General features: G+C 34.4%; 1 protein-coding gene across 1 annotated transcript in view; it reads left to right on the forward strand.

The window, feature by feature from the left end:
* PPP3CA (protein phosphatase 3, catalytic subunit, alpha isozyme) overlaps positions 1–14,907 on the forward strand; it is a 150,435-nt gene that overhangs the window by 62,685 nt on the left and 72,843 nt on the right. The window contains exon 2 of the mRNA XM_010848290.1: positions 12,272–12,396. Within this exon, the coding sequence (XP_010846592.1) occupies positions 12,272–12,396 (125 nt within the window). The remainder of the gene's footprint in view (positions 1–12,271; positions 12,397–14,907) is intronic.

Consider the following 14,907-nt stretch of genomic DNA (forward strand, 5'->3'; position numbering starts at 1 on the left):
TAAATCCAAATTTTTTTGCAATCCACTTAGTCTGGTTCATTTTCACTTTCCTACCTAAAGATCTCTTTCTCTTATTCTCTCATTCTCAACTTATTACAAATGTTATAGCACTTCCTTCACTTCCCTTCAGTTCAGCCAATCTTCATTTCCATAATCTCTGACTTTTTATAAGGCTTCTGTCTATATCAATAGTGTACTCATAAACAAGTTTCAAGCAGCAGAATCTACCCCATCTCCTGCTTCAACACACACACACACACACACACACACACACACACATACAGGGAGGGAGAGAGTGGGAGAAAGAGAGTGAGAAAGAAAGAAACACTACCTGAAACTCCAAGAGATAAAAACAGTAAAAGTAGAGCTTATTGTAATAGTGACCCCTAAAGTTCCTCGTGTCCCCTTCAGCTCTGCAGAACACATCTGAAGCCAGTATGTGACCTCAGCCACCCTGGTCTTTGTACAGTCTTACTCTCAGCAAGGGAAAGGTTGAAGGTGGTCACGATGACAGCACGGCTGAGAAGGAAATCAGTTATTGCCGAAACAGAAGTAAATGATCATACATACTACACCTGGCTCAGCACATGTTTCAAGCCCAATGTTTCTGGCTTCTAACCACTTCCCAGGAAACATCTGTAGAACACAGAGAGTACCATAGGATTTTTAGCCCCATCTGGTCCCTACTCATGTGTGCAAGTCTTATATCCTAAGTACATTTTATATTTCTTAAGGGAATTAATTGTATTTATGTTCCTTTAGTATAAAGTTATATTTTATATTTATATAAGCTTGTCTTCCTACCAGTGTGAAAGAATAGTGATTGTTTTTTAATTCACGATGAACAACCTATCACAAAGAAGGTACTTACTAAGTCCCTGTTATTCAGTCCTGAATAAAATATCCTCATTTCTGAAGTTAGCTGTTGTTTAGGATTATAAACACTTTGTCCTATCTGACACGTGAACTCTCAGTATAAAGTATCAAAACACCCTAGGCAAAATCAAGTGTTCTTTTGTAAAATGTAGTTGAATTTGTGATGTGACTAATAACAGACATTTCATATTTTAAAAGATAGCCTTAAGTATTAACAACCTTAAAGATTTTGTTTAAAATGTGTTAAACAGGTATATAAAAGGTAGAAGGAGTTCTGGAAATTTAATGAGATAGATCTATAAGGAAATGCAACATGAAATTATGTGATTTTATAAAGCAAACTTTTCCCTAGTTAAAATCACCTAGTTTAGTAACTCACCAAACACATTATGAACATGTTCTTCATTTTTTTTTTATATTTTATCAAAGGAAAGAAAAAGAGTTGATTGATAATTCTGACTGGTCTTTTAGCCATTCAAATATATAACAAACATTCACCATTTCTAATTGATGAAAATTAAACTAAATTTTAAAGTATAGTTACTAATAGATCACAAGCTATGATGAGTTATCAGCAGCTATTTTTTGTTTTCCAAACACCTGCATTAGTTTGTGGTAATCGCTCGGTTTATATGCCATATATAACATGTTAGTAAAACATGATTTTTGCATAATTTAATTAGATACGTGTCATATGCTGAAGGAACGAGAAATGTGAGGCATAATTCATGCTCAGATTGGAGACATTCACATGTTTAAAGATACAAAACAATGCAAAGGCTCTATGGATTCTATGATTTCCATCAATTTAGGTAACTGTGACCCCTAATTATATTCATGAAGATTTACAAAATTGACAGCTTTTATCTTTGGAATATAATCAACCCTATAAGAGGAGTCTTCAGTGTGAGGGAAGATTAGGTTTGACAGAAATGTGAAATAACCTAGTACAGGTTTTCAAAAATCTCAATTGATACCCTTTTTGAAAATAAATAAAGCAATTTCATACCCTTTCTTAATGAATTTGAAATTTCAAAATAAAAAAAAATCATTAATAAAAGTAAATGGAAAGTATTTGTAATTGGCTATTTATTTTTAGAAAAACTGTATGTGTTCCTCCCTCTGTTAAGAAATTTGACATGATAAACAGGTAATGAAATGATTTGCCCAGATGGGAGACCTGAGTGTTAAACCCATATTTCTTGATCATGAGTCAGTGCTCAGAAGTTTCAGGATGGAGAGAGAAATACTCTGATGTCAGGAAGACAATGCTTTTTCATACCATTTGTATATGCGTGCCTCCTCAAGTGTACTCTAAATTTCTTGAGACCATTCCTTGCATGCCTTCCATTTCTTCATTGTTCCAGTATAATCAGCACAAATAAAAAGTACTCAGCCTTTAATGTTGTTTATTTAGCATTTTAATACAGCACTTTAAGGAAATGTTTCATGTTTTATTCATTTTTCCCCCAGATATTCTAGAATATTTGCTTAATGAATGATAAACAAGGAAATGATCAATAGATTAAGGAAAACTAGGTAGAATTAAGATAGGCTTATTGCCTTTGTCAGAATTACTTTACCAGAAATGTTTTTTCTTCACTAATTTTCAAATGAATGTGTTCTAATATGTCTGTGTGGTTCATATATTTTTAATAATTGCTGAATTAAGAATTAAAAGTTCCATTTCCAAATATGCCTCAGATAACAAATAAACATGTTTTTACTCACAAAATGGTATAATGAATAGAATATAATCAATCCTTCTTTCCATCAGGTAATTTAAGTATTATCTGTTAGAAAGAGCACTTACTAGCTTTGTTTACTTACTGCTTCTGCTGCTGCTAAGTCACTTCAGTCGTGTCCAACTCTGTGCAACCCCATAGACGGCAGCCCACCAGGCTCCCCCGACCCTGGGATTCTCCAGGCAAGAACACTGGAGTAGGTTGCTGTTTCCTTCTCCAATGCATGAAAGTGAAAAGTGAAAGTGAAGTCACTCAGTCATGTCTGACTCTTAGCGACCCCATGGACTGCAGCCTACCAGACTCCTCTGCCCATGGGATTTTCCAGGCAAGAGTATTGGAGTGGGGTGCCATTGCCTTCTCCGAGTAGACATAAATAAAGTTGACCACTTCAAAGTCTGTGATAGGTAAAAACCCTTATATGAATATCCCCACTGCCTAAATTGCCAAATTAGTGATGAAAATATGGACTTTAGAATTAAATATCATTAGTTTGCTTTCCCTGAGTTTTAAAAATATTAAAAACAAAGTAATCTTTTACATTGTCAAAATTTGACAGATATCATAACTTAGAAGATTTTTCTTAACTGAGTTTTCCAGAAACCAAAGAAAAGTAGTTTAAAAAAAATCCATTTGGTGAAATACCTTACATTTTTTCTGTTTACTGTGTCACTTTCAGCTTTTAAAACATTACTGCCATTACACAGCCAAGGAACAGAGTGGTCTTGTAAATGAGCTCTGCTAACAAAAGAACATGAGACTAATTGGAAACATGGTGCTGTTGCTGGCTGAAAGATGGGTAATATCACTAAAGCCATTTGGAAATATTCCCACTCTTAGAAAATGGCAATTGTGGAACATGAGACCTAGTCTATTTGATTTCAGCCTTAACATCTTTCAACATATGATAGCATACATTTGGATAAAAAGTGAAAGAAAATAGAACAGTTTTGTGTATGTTTTATTTATGGCTACGTTGACTACAGGTATTTCTACATCAGTCTAAACCGGCAGAGATGTTTCTTAGTAGACAACCCCTGTAATAGTGGCTACATCTACCATTCACCTTGCATCACTGCATTGCATGTGCTACGGCATGTTGAGCTTTTTTATTCATTTATATTGGTTCATTTAATTGAAAAAAAAAACATTTTAAAAAAAAAAGGTCTATTATGAATCCTCTTACAGGTGTGGCATTGGAGAAGGAAATGGTAACTCACTCCAGTATTCTTGCCTGGGATATCCCATGGACAGTGGAGACAATGGAGTGAGCCACAGTTCATGGGGTCGCAAAAGAGTTGGACACGACTTGGCAATAAAACACCACCAACAACATAGATGAGGCATCTGAGGCCTCCTACAAATAGTTACACCAGTAGCAGTTTACAGGGGAAAACAGTCAAAAGCTTAAAGAATTGTAGTAAAAAAGAATAGAGTGCAACTGCATAAGAAGATTTGGAAAAGCCCATGCTTTCTTGAGATTGATAAAGCTGATTCAGAGAGAGTTAATAAGAAAGTGATTAACAAAAAAGTTACAGCTTATTGATTAAGCTGTAAACCTGGTATCAGTATTTTAGAAAGTGAAGAGAATAATCTTTCATTTATTAATAAATATATAAATATATGTTATTGAATGAATATATACACACAAAACCAAAACTCATGAACAGCAATTATGAAACTGAGCCTCACAGACTGTGCTTTCAACCATTGCATGCTTCTCACCCAGGAAAAAATAACATGTCCAAGAAAAAGCCAGAATTCAAAGTATAATGTGGCCACAGCTCCCAGAAAATTTTAAAAAGCAAAAAACCTTCCAGATATACCACTTTGAAAGAGCCAGGATGGGAATGCTAAGGCATAGACCTCTAACCCTAGGTCTGGTTACTATGATGGGAGCCCGTATTTCAGGATCCTGGAGGGGGTTCATGGAATCTGAAACCTGGTATCAGTATTTCAGAAAGTGAAGAGAACAATCTTTCATTTATCAATAAATATATAAATATATGTTATCAAGTTTAATTATTTGGGGATGAAATTACATCATCTCACAGATGATCCAGTACCTTTGATCATCTGGTAATGACAATCGAGGGTTTACTGAACTACATAATGTGGATAAATCCACATATCAAATAAGCTATAGTTTTCAGGACTGATCAAACTTGGACACATAAACAGAGTCATGACCAAATTTAATTAAATAACCCTGTAAGTATTGTACATATTACTTATTGTTTCTATTTACTAGTATCACAGCCATGACTGTGACTTAAAATAATTCAATAATGTTATTGATCTGTAACAGGCGTGTTGTTAAAATATGAATTTATGCTGAAATAGAAAAATAGTGATAACAGATGGAACAAATTCATTCTTATTCAATAAATTAGGTTATTCCAGTAAATAAAATTTGAAAAAAATCACAATAGTGAGAAGACTCATCTTTAAGGTAAAAAAAAAAAAAAATACATTTCAGTAATCAACTTTTCTGCTGATTAGAATACATGGTGAATATACCATGATGCTTAGTTCTTCTGTAAAACAGTTTAAAAATATAGACTCTTCTAGTTTTTTTTCCATCTGATTATAGTTATAACCTGAGATTGAGAGAATTCTTGAAGTATTCATATTTAGTACTGTATTGTTTCTATTGTATTATCTACTGTAATCTATAGTATACCCCACTCTTGTTTTTTCAGTTGTCCTGTTACATTTCTCATTAACACTGGCTAACAGTTTATCTTTGTAAAACGGTGTCAAAAATATAAAGAAAATGTTTGAAATTATTGCTGCTAATTTACACTACAGTTATTATTGTTTTATATTTAGCTTCATAACTTTTTTTTAATCCTTGAAATGTCACTACTTTGTGAATTTTAATTTGATTTAAAGGCTTTTCATTATTGTTTTATACTATCAAGCCCTGATTAAGAATTCATATTTTGTGCTTTATAAAGTACCTGATAAATGTGTAACATTTGAAAAATAGTATTCATTATGGCAAAAATATTATTTTGAAGTGTACCTCATTGATGAATTAAAACCTTGTTATTTTTTCTTATTCAGTTTATTTTATAGTTAATGAAGATTTCTAGATGTATAGTGAATGCCCTAATGAAACTCACTTTTATCTCAGTAATTGCTTCATTTCAGAAGTTTACACATTCTGCTAATGAACCACACATATTCAGGCTTGCTGGTGTGGATCTGAATTTACCATCCACTAAAGTTACACAAGCCTGGATTGTCAACAGGGGGAAGCAGATATGTGCTTGTGGTACCCGCTGTGTTTAGTATCTAACAAAACCTCTAAATGTAAGATCATTCTCTCCGAAACTGCAGATTTTGGAACAGAAGAAGTTGTAGCAGATAGAGGATTCAAAAACCAAACCAGTAAATTCAATAGGATAATCTCCTCATGCTGAGAATTATACACAATGTTAGTTCCTTAACATTAGAAAGGGTATTGTCTTGGAAAAATGTGCCTATTATGGAAAAAATATTGGGTTGGATTAAATGAAGCTGAAAGTAGAGTGGACTTCTAATGGTGAAAATTGTTCAGCAACTCAGTAATGTCTTCTCTAAAAGAAAAATTACAATCTGTTAAGTTTTGTGAAAATTGGAAAAACTTGTAGAGGAAGTTATTCTACTTTATACAACCTTCCTAGATGATAAAAGCCAATATTTTGGAGGAACTAAATGATCTTTGTAGAAAAATAAATAGTGAGTCAAGAATTAAAAACACTTGACTTCTAAATCATAATACTGATGCCATTTTGAAATGCCAGTCCATGAAAAAATATTTTCACCTGCACTGTATTATTTGACTGTTTTTGTTGTTTTTAAAAACTCCTCTGTCTCTAGACATCCTAATTTCTATAGGCATTCTTTAACATAGAATTCTATGACATTTTAAAATTTTTGCTTAGCATCAGTAAAAAGTTGACCTATTGATGTTCCTTGAAGGATTTCCTTGGATACAGACAAGTAAACAGGGCCAAATGTGGATATAGACAAGTAAACAGGGCCAAATGTGTGGATCAGAGCATGAATTCAAAGCTTTTCAAAGTAGTTTTATGAGAAAGTATGTATTGTATTGTATCTTACACTTGTTAATGTGTCTCCCACTCAGGACGGAATCTGTAGCAGAGTTCTTTACAAACTCTCACTTGTGTAGCAAGTATACTTGGACTTCATCCTCATATGTTCAGTATGATCTACTTTTTACATTTTTCCAAGATAGCAATTTAGTTGCCAACGTGAATTTAGAAACAATAGAATTCGTTGAAAAATATTTAAATTAAACTATGGGTATACTTTCTTGCAGAATCATTAATTTAGGCATGCGTTCTTCATTACACATATCATACGCATAGTTGTTTTGAGCAACTATCCCTTTTCGACAGAGAGCGGCATTTCTCCTAGGAGATGCAAAGCATAGGCTTGATCTTCATTTTGGTTATCTTTCCAACTTGTCCTCCATACTATGAGCTTATTTTCTCAAGAGGCCATTTGTCCTCAATATGCTGGCCATTATCTTCTCTCCTTAGCAGTGTGCTCGTTCTAGGGACTCTTAGACTTGCCCTGTGACTGATTCATTGTCCAGTTTGTAGATCCCAAGAGCTTTCTCAGCTAACTACAAAGAGCCTCTTGTTCCTACCCCAGCTGTTTATTGCTGTTTCTCTTTAGCACTGCTTTGCTGTAATCTACACTGAGAAATGTCTTGAACTTGTTTAATGACTTCCTAACTGGTACACTGACCACTAATCTCCAAATAATTCCTCCTTTATGGTGGGTGGCTTTATACACACACGTACACATTTATATTTGTGTTTACATATACATTAACCTCCTAAGTTTGTGATTTCAAGGTTTAATAACTAGCTCTCTAGCAATGATATGAGAAATAAAAGCTATTTCCTTTCCCAAGAAACAAAGACAGAATTTTTCTGTATGTTATTTTGTTTCCCTCTTCAAAATTCCGTGCTCTTCTTCAGAAGACTTAGGTCAAAAATTATTGAGACCACTCGTGTGAGGGTCATTTTCAACAAATTTTCATTTACTGTGGGCTAAGAATCACTAGGGGATGGAAATAGTATTAAAAGGCAATTACTCAAAAGTGATTGTTTGCTTTGGTATTACTTATTAGTTGGTTATTTAGGCATAATTTATGTATTTTCTAATAGTAGATGAGAGAAAAGTAAAAAAAAAACAAAAAAACATGTAGGCATCACAGGATGTTAGTCCCTCTTGCACTGTTTGGTTTACTGAGGATGTTAGAACAGCCATTCAAAACCACTTCGTCACCTGACTTAGAAAAAGAACCAAGAAGAAGGTAATGACAACCTTCTCAATAACTCGATTCTACTGCTCAGTGTTCATGGTAGTTCTTACTTGTCCAGTATAAAAACAAGCGGAGGACTTATTGCGTCTCACAGGAAAAGTAATCATCATGATGTAGCACATCAGGAATGGATTAGGGTACTAGTGGTCCAGAAAAAACTCATGTTTCTTTTCATTGATGTGTTAATTTCATTAACTGTTGTAACTATACATTTCTTATAGAAACATGTATAAGTCTGGTCATAATCTATTGAAGACATAATATGTATTTTTGTACATTCATTCAGATGGATGGATAATTTCATAGAGTTGAGGAGTGCTTTCATCACATGTCCTGTGTTCCTATAATTTTGGTGCTTTTTCAATATAGTAGGGCTTTCAAGCCTGGCCCCTAGTCAAGTTCCTGCCTGCCAGCAGTGTTCCATTGGAAACGAGAAGCAAATAATGGGAAGCTGGGGGAATATGGGAAGCAGGAGTATTTGGTGAAGAATGAGCTTGCCTTGAAGGTATAATAGAACTTGTCAAAGCCTGTTTGTTCTAGAAGTGCTGTTAAAACCAATGACATTGAAGATGAAAGGACCTGGCCTCATAGGGAGTTACAGGCTGTGAGCAACCAAGCACATGGTTTGCCTCATTAGCTAAAATTTGTTGGACTTTATTTCTCTCAATGTTTTAGGTACCCAAGAGGATGGAAGGTGGGGTCTATGGCATTGCATAGATGGAAGGTTACTGGGCTGTACTTTTCACTTAACCTGACATGGTACCCTTCCCTCTGTGTGATGTCCTGACCCCACCCTCCATCCTTTGGGTACTGAAGCATGGATACCTCAGTATGGTGGTCACTCTCTTCTTGATTTTTGAAATCAAAATAGTGAATGTTCCCAAATATTAGGACTTTAGGATGAATTCTTTATCTGAAAGCTGAAATGCACAAGGCCTGAGCAATAGCCACATTCAAATGCACAAATAAGTGTGCTCTTTTTTATCACTTGTCTTAGATTCATCCCTCTGTCCTAGACTCCATCAAACAATCACTTCAATAGCATCCTTTCAGGTAATAAGAATTTCTGATCTCACACCAACCTGGGATTAGCATTGAACAAAATCGCCTTTCCAATATGTGTTTCTCCCACCTGTGCATACTGTGAGGGGAACCACACAAGCATGCAGAATGAGGGCTCAGTCTGCTAAGACAGAGGGTGGAAAGCATTGGTCTTTCATCTTACTAGCTAGATAACTTCCACTGAAGAGCTTGTTATCAGTCTGCATCTCTTGAGATTCTGATTCGGGACCCGGGAATCTGTAGTTTCAAAGCTCTACAAGTGTCTCTGGTGTAGAACCAGGGAAAGAAACCACCATAACCTGCATGGAGGTCCCTCATTCTCCCCCAGTCTTGCCACAATACTGTTTTGAAAGCTGTGACTTGTGGGGTTAAAACAAGTACCATCTCAGACAAGTTGAGGACCTTCAGCTTCCACCAGAGCAAACTCTCACTGTGGTCCATTTCTGTTGGTCTGAGGGGCCCCTCAAAAGCTTGACTTCTGTAATGAATGGGTTTCCAAATTCAGCACAGCACAGGCCCAGTGAAGAATTCTAGGGTAGCACATTTCTCTACCACTGGGTGGTAGGCACTGTTCTCCATGTCTGGGTTACAGTGAACAAGAGCTGACAGCTTCTCACAGGTTATAGTTTTATAGAGCTTATAGTCCAGTGGGAAGAATCAGGGAAGAAACAGACATGCAAATTAATCAGCTAGATTATTCCTGAGAGTAATAAGTACTATGAAGAAAGTAAAACAAGTTAATGGAAAGAAGAATGCTTTTGGAAAGAAGTATACTGACAAATAGCTGAGACTTACTGGATGGAAAAGGGTCAGCCTGTGGATGTACAAGAAGGAAACATGGCCTATTTGAGACAGAGAAGACTGGCATCTACTGAATAAGAAAAGCAATAGGATGGTGACCTAATAGACATAAAAATGATTTTGAAAAACAAAGAAGATACATAGTTTTCACTTAAACTGATCTGGGAAATCCTTAAACCTTAGTCAAAATATCTCAGTTATTCAGGTATATTTTATTTGAGCTACTGTTTTCTTTCATGTGGCTTTGAGAATTTTTTATGATTGTATATGCAAGTTGCTTTTCTTTGCTGAAGATTATCATAAGTGGTCCTTACTGAAAAAGCATGATTTGAATTGTGTGGCTGGTGTAAGGTAAAGTCAGTGATAGTGTGACCATCCTACTAGTAACTGAATTTCAGGGTATCTTGTTTCCCATGCCAGCTTTACAGCAATTGCTCCCTGCTCTTTTATATCACCAAGCCAAGATCCAGTAATTGTGCTGATCTTGTATTGATATCTCTTATCACAAAGTTACTATAAGCCAAAAAGAAGAGCTTACTTTCCAGTTTTTATAAAATTGAATTCACAATGATGTAATTCTGTACTCCAATGAAAGAAAAGTTGTCCTTAATGTCTACATCATCTAAAGCCCATGTATTTATAAAATTGTGTGATTCTGGTTGCCAGATTATGCTGCAATTGTATGTCAGTAATTCCAAGTTCATGGTCCACAACCTGAATTACTGTCTTGGTATTTGTCATTGACATGACGATATAAAAAATAATGATGCATGAATTTCCAGCCATGGCCAGGAATTGAAATGGAGGCATGGAAAGGGAAAGAGAGGATAGGAGGGGAGGAAAAAGTGAAGACGATGCTCCAGAATGGTTTTCATTCCTCCTTCCTCCTTTACCCCGAGCACCAAAATCCCATCCTTTCTGGTACCTTGATATTTTTGATACAACTATTTTGAAATGCCACTTTGATCTCATAGTTTTTAAGTTCATATCAGGTTTCAAGAATTCTTCTAATTCCATTACATTATTGATGCCTTTAATTCTCACAATAACCAAGTAAGTTAAAGTACCAGTATCATCCCATTTTATACATGAATACATTGAGGCTCAGAGAAGTTGAATAACTTATCCAGAATCTCTCAGGATTAAAGCCTGAGGGTCTTTTACATGGCAAAAATGGGAATTTATATGGCATTTTTATTCATCCACTGTTTAACAGTATTTTTTTTAAATCAGTGAATCCCTTTGATTCATATTTCCTTCTGTCAGCTTTCATCAGATAAAGGGATAAAGTTTAAGATATTTCAGCTTGCTTTCGACTGCAGCATAGAATTTATTAAGATAGCAAGTGTCCTTTGACATCTTGATTTCCTATTCACTGATACATTCATTCTGTGAACCTCTTAGCATGAAAGAAATAACCAAATCATGTTCATCATTCAAGCATAAAATTGTCTTAAAATATTAAATATATACACATATGTAAACCCTATAAAATGTCAAAGATATTATAACATGATAGTTGACAGCAAAAGCTTTGAATTAGACAAATCTGAATTGAAACTCTGTATCATTCATTTTTAACAGTGATCTTGCCCAGCCACATAACCATAATGGAGATAAGATTTATTTTTTAGAGATTTAAAAGTAGCAGATGAAATTGTAAGTACTGAATAAGTGACTTTTAAAATGAGAGACTACATAGCTTTTAAGAAGTTTTAAAGAGAAAGTGAGAAAGTTAAGAAATTGCAATACCCAGCGATTTTTTTTTTTTTTACTGTTTTATAGGATTTCATTTCAAAATTTGAAACAAGTTTGACATCTGATACTAGGGTCGATCTTATAAAAATGCTCATTTATGATATCAGTTTAAATTTAATTGGTTTTTTTCTTTCTCAGTGATACCTAAAATAAAAATGTGTTTTATAATTGATGACATTTTAGAGTCAAATACAATTTTTATAGTGCATATCAAGTTTTCTTCAGGAGGCTGCTGCTGCTGCTGCTAAGTCGCTTCAGTCGTGTCCTGTACTAGATATATATTTAGACATCAGTATATAGATTATGCCTAATTCTTTGACTCTCTTTGACACATCTGCAAGAGGAAAACCTATTCCATGACATTGTTAGTATTAAATTACAAAATGTGTATAAAACTGTCAGCATAGTGTCTGGTGCAGAATTGTTAAACGTACAACAATAATAGCTATTATTATTATTGTTGTTACATTTCCATTTACTGTGAAGGGGTGAAGACCTGGACACAAAGCAAGGTTTGCCACAAATTAACTTTGGAAACTCTGTCTTACTTTCCTGTTTTGCAAAAGAATGTTTGGCTAAGATGGCCTCTGAATTCCTTCTGGCTCTAAGATTTTGTAATTTTATTATCTAATTCAAAAATGGAACATAATATAACCATAAAATGAATTTTATTTGTTTCTTTCAGTTTGTGGGGACATCCATGGACAATTCTTTGACTTGATGAAACTCTTTGAAGTGGGGGGATCTCCTGCCAACACTCGCTACCTCTTCTTAGGGGACTATGTTGACAGAGGGTACTTCAGTATCGAAGTAAGTCTGCATGATTCCTTTTAGCTGTTCAGTAATGGATTAACACTATTTTAGCAAAATAAAAGTGGTGAATATTATTGTGTTAAATAAATCCCTAGTCTTTAACAATAAACTTTTATTATATATTCCTATTTTTCATTGATTCCTATATGCTTTTTATTGCATAGCAATGTCAAGGAATTGGCTAATAGTAAGATTTTGCCTTTTGTACTTTTTACAAATTTGCAACTTTGCAAAAATTGCATCATATTTTACATTAGATAATTCTGTTTCCTCTTGAGAGAACTAATCAAAGTCGATTAAATAAACAGATTTGTGTAGTTATATCTTATGAGGCACTAAGTTATTTTTGTAAATGGATAATCAAGTGCATGTCTGTCTGTGTGCATTTGTGTGTGAGTATGTGTGAGTACACTTACAGCTGCTGTGTTTTGTCTTGTATGGCACCTGTCATCTAATTAGGGTTATTTGTCAAAATCATTTATTAAAACAAAACAGATAACCTTTGAGTAGAGGTTCATCCTCAGCCTCCCAACTGCTTCTGTTTCAGGTAAGTAGAAGTTACATTCACAATAAAGTCAAGGGTCTTGTTTTATTCACACCCTTGCTCTTCTTCCTGGTACTTAATACGGTGTTTCATACATAGAAATATCTTATAAATACTTATTAAAAGAAATAATTATAAATAAGAATAAGTTTTAAAGAGCTCATGCTATAGCAGATGACATCATATGTACTCTTGGAAATAATACTTTAAAAAAGAAAACAATTATTCTTAAGTAAAGAGAGAAATCAAATTTACTGAAGACCCACACCAATGTAATACATTCATAGTAATCATTTATAAAAGAAATTCTAGGTTTTTAAATTTTATCATAATATTTTATTACAGGAATATTTAATGTTTAAAAACATCACTCTTAGACAGCTTTTACTTTTAAACTGTTATACTAACTTTTGAGGGGGGTGGTATTCCAATTCAGTTCACCTCCAGTCATTGACCATATGTATGTGTGTCTGTAGTGTGTATATATATTATATATATATATATACACACATTGTATATAGTCATCAATATATTAACCGCATTTAAAGATCACGTTTCTCAATGATTCATGGTGATGAGGGAGGGTTGTATAAGTTCACAAAAAGGAAATACATTTAGGTATTTCTACCATTTAGTAAGTAAGTTTTATCAAGCACATAAAATTTATAGGCACGGTAATTGAGAATTTAAAGAAATATACATCCTTGCTCTCTAGAAGCCTAAATCAATACAGGAAAATGTAACTATAAAAAGCTCTATAGAATCAGAAGTCTAAAACAGATAGTCATCCAGGATTCAATTGTTATTTGAACTGGTTATTAAAATCTTGGGATAAAAGGGGTACAGAAGATAATTATCACTGGAATATAGAAATTTGGGAGAATTTTGAGAGCATATATGGCTGGGATAAGAAACAAAGAACAAGTAAGATTTAGCTCAGAGGAAAACTGAAGTGAGAAAAGCACAGAAGAATTAATTAAGAAACCTTGTAAAACCTCATTCATGGGCTAACTTCACCAACATGGCAGAGAAGTGTGATGGAGTACAAATTTTGTAAGACCTTTGTATCACTTTAGGGCTAGTATCTGCCAAGAGTAAAGAAAAAAATAATGGTGGTTTTGAACAGAAGTTTATTTCTCTCTCAAGTAGAAACCCATAGATGGGTGGACCATGGCTGGTGTGACTCAGTCTGGCCCCAGGGCCCAGGCTCTCTGCCTTATTGATCTGATGAGTGTGACCTCCTTCCAAAGTCAACCTCATGACCCAAGAGGTTGGGTCACACCAGCTTCAGCCCTCATGTTCTCACATTACATGCAGCTCAAAGGAAAAGAAGAAAGAAAGAGTATGCCTTCTCATTTGAGGACGTCTTCCAGAAGGGGCATAGTTATTTCCTGTGGGCCAGAGTTTGTTGACATGGCTAAATGTGATTTCCATGTGTAGACAGATTTGGAAAAGACTGCAGTAGACAGAAAACAGCAGTGGGAGGGAAAGAGTTTCTGTTACTTCCCTTAAATTAAGGTTATGTGGAATCTAAGTAAATATTTTAAAAAATTATTTTAGTAACTCAAATTGACATATTCATTTGACATTTATATGTTCCTATAAAAGGTTCTGAGAATAAATGCAATCGGTGTACTATATACTTCCTTTGAATCTCATCTTTTAAGCAAAGAATGGCAAAGACTCTCCTGTAGGGACTGATTATTTTTATCAGCCAAATGATAGAGTGTTGTGTTAGAATTTTTTCTCTTAACCTTAACAGTCTATTTACCTCTTGAAACTTCACAAACTCTCTCTAATTAGAGCTTTTTTAGAACTGTTTCTTTAAAGTAAAGAAGTTGAGAAGCAGTAATCACTAACTGGTTCCTCAGTAGATTTTAATTTTAGTCTACAATTAATCTAGATACTTGAACTATGATAGTTTATATAATGTATATTAATATCTTCTGCAATTTAAGCAAAGA

This window comes from Bison bison, unplaced genomic scaffold, assembly GCF_000754665.1.
Source record: "Bison bison bison isolate TAMUID 2011002044 unplaced genomic scaffold, Bison_UMD1.0 scf7180017864263, whole genome shotgun sequence".
In the NCBI taxonomy this organism is placed as follows: domain Eukaryota; kingdom Metazoa; phylum Chordata; class Mammalia; order Artiodactyla; family Bovidae; genus Bison; species Bison bison.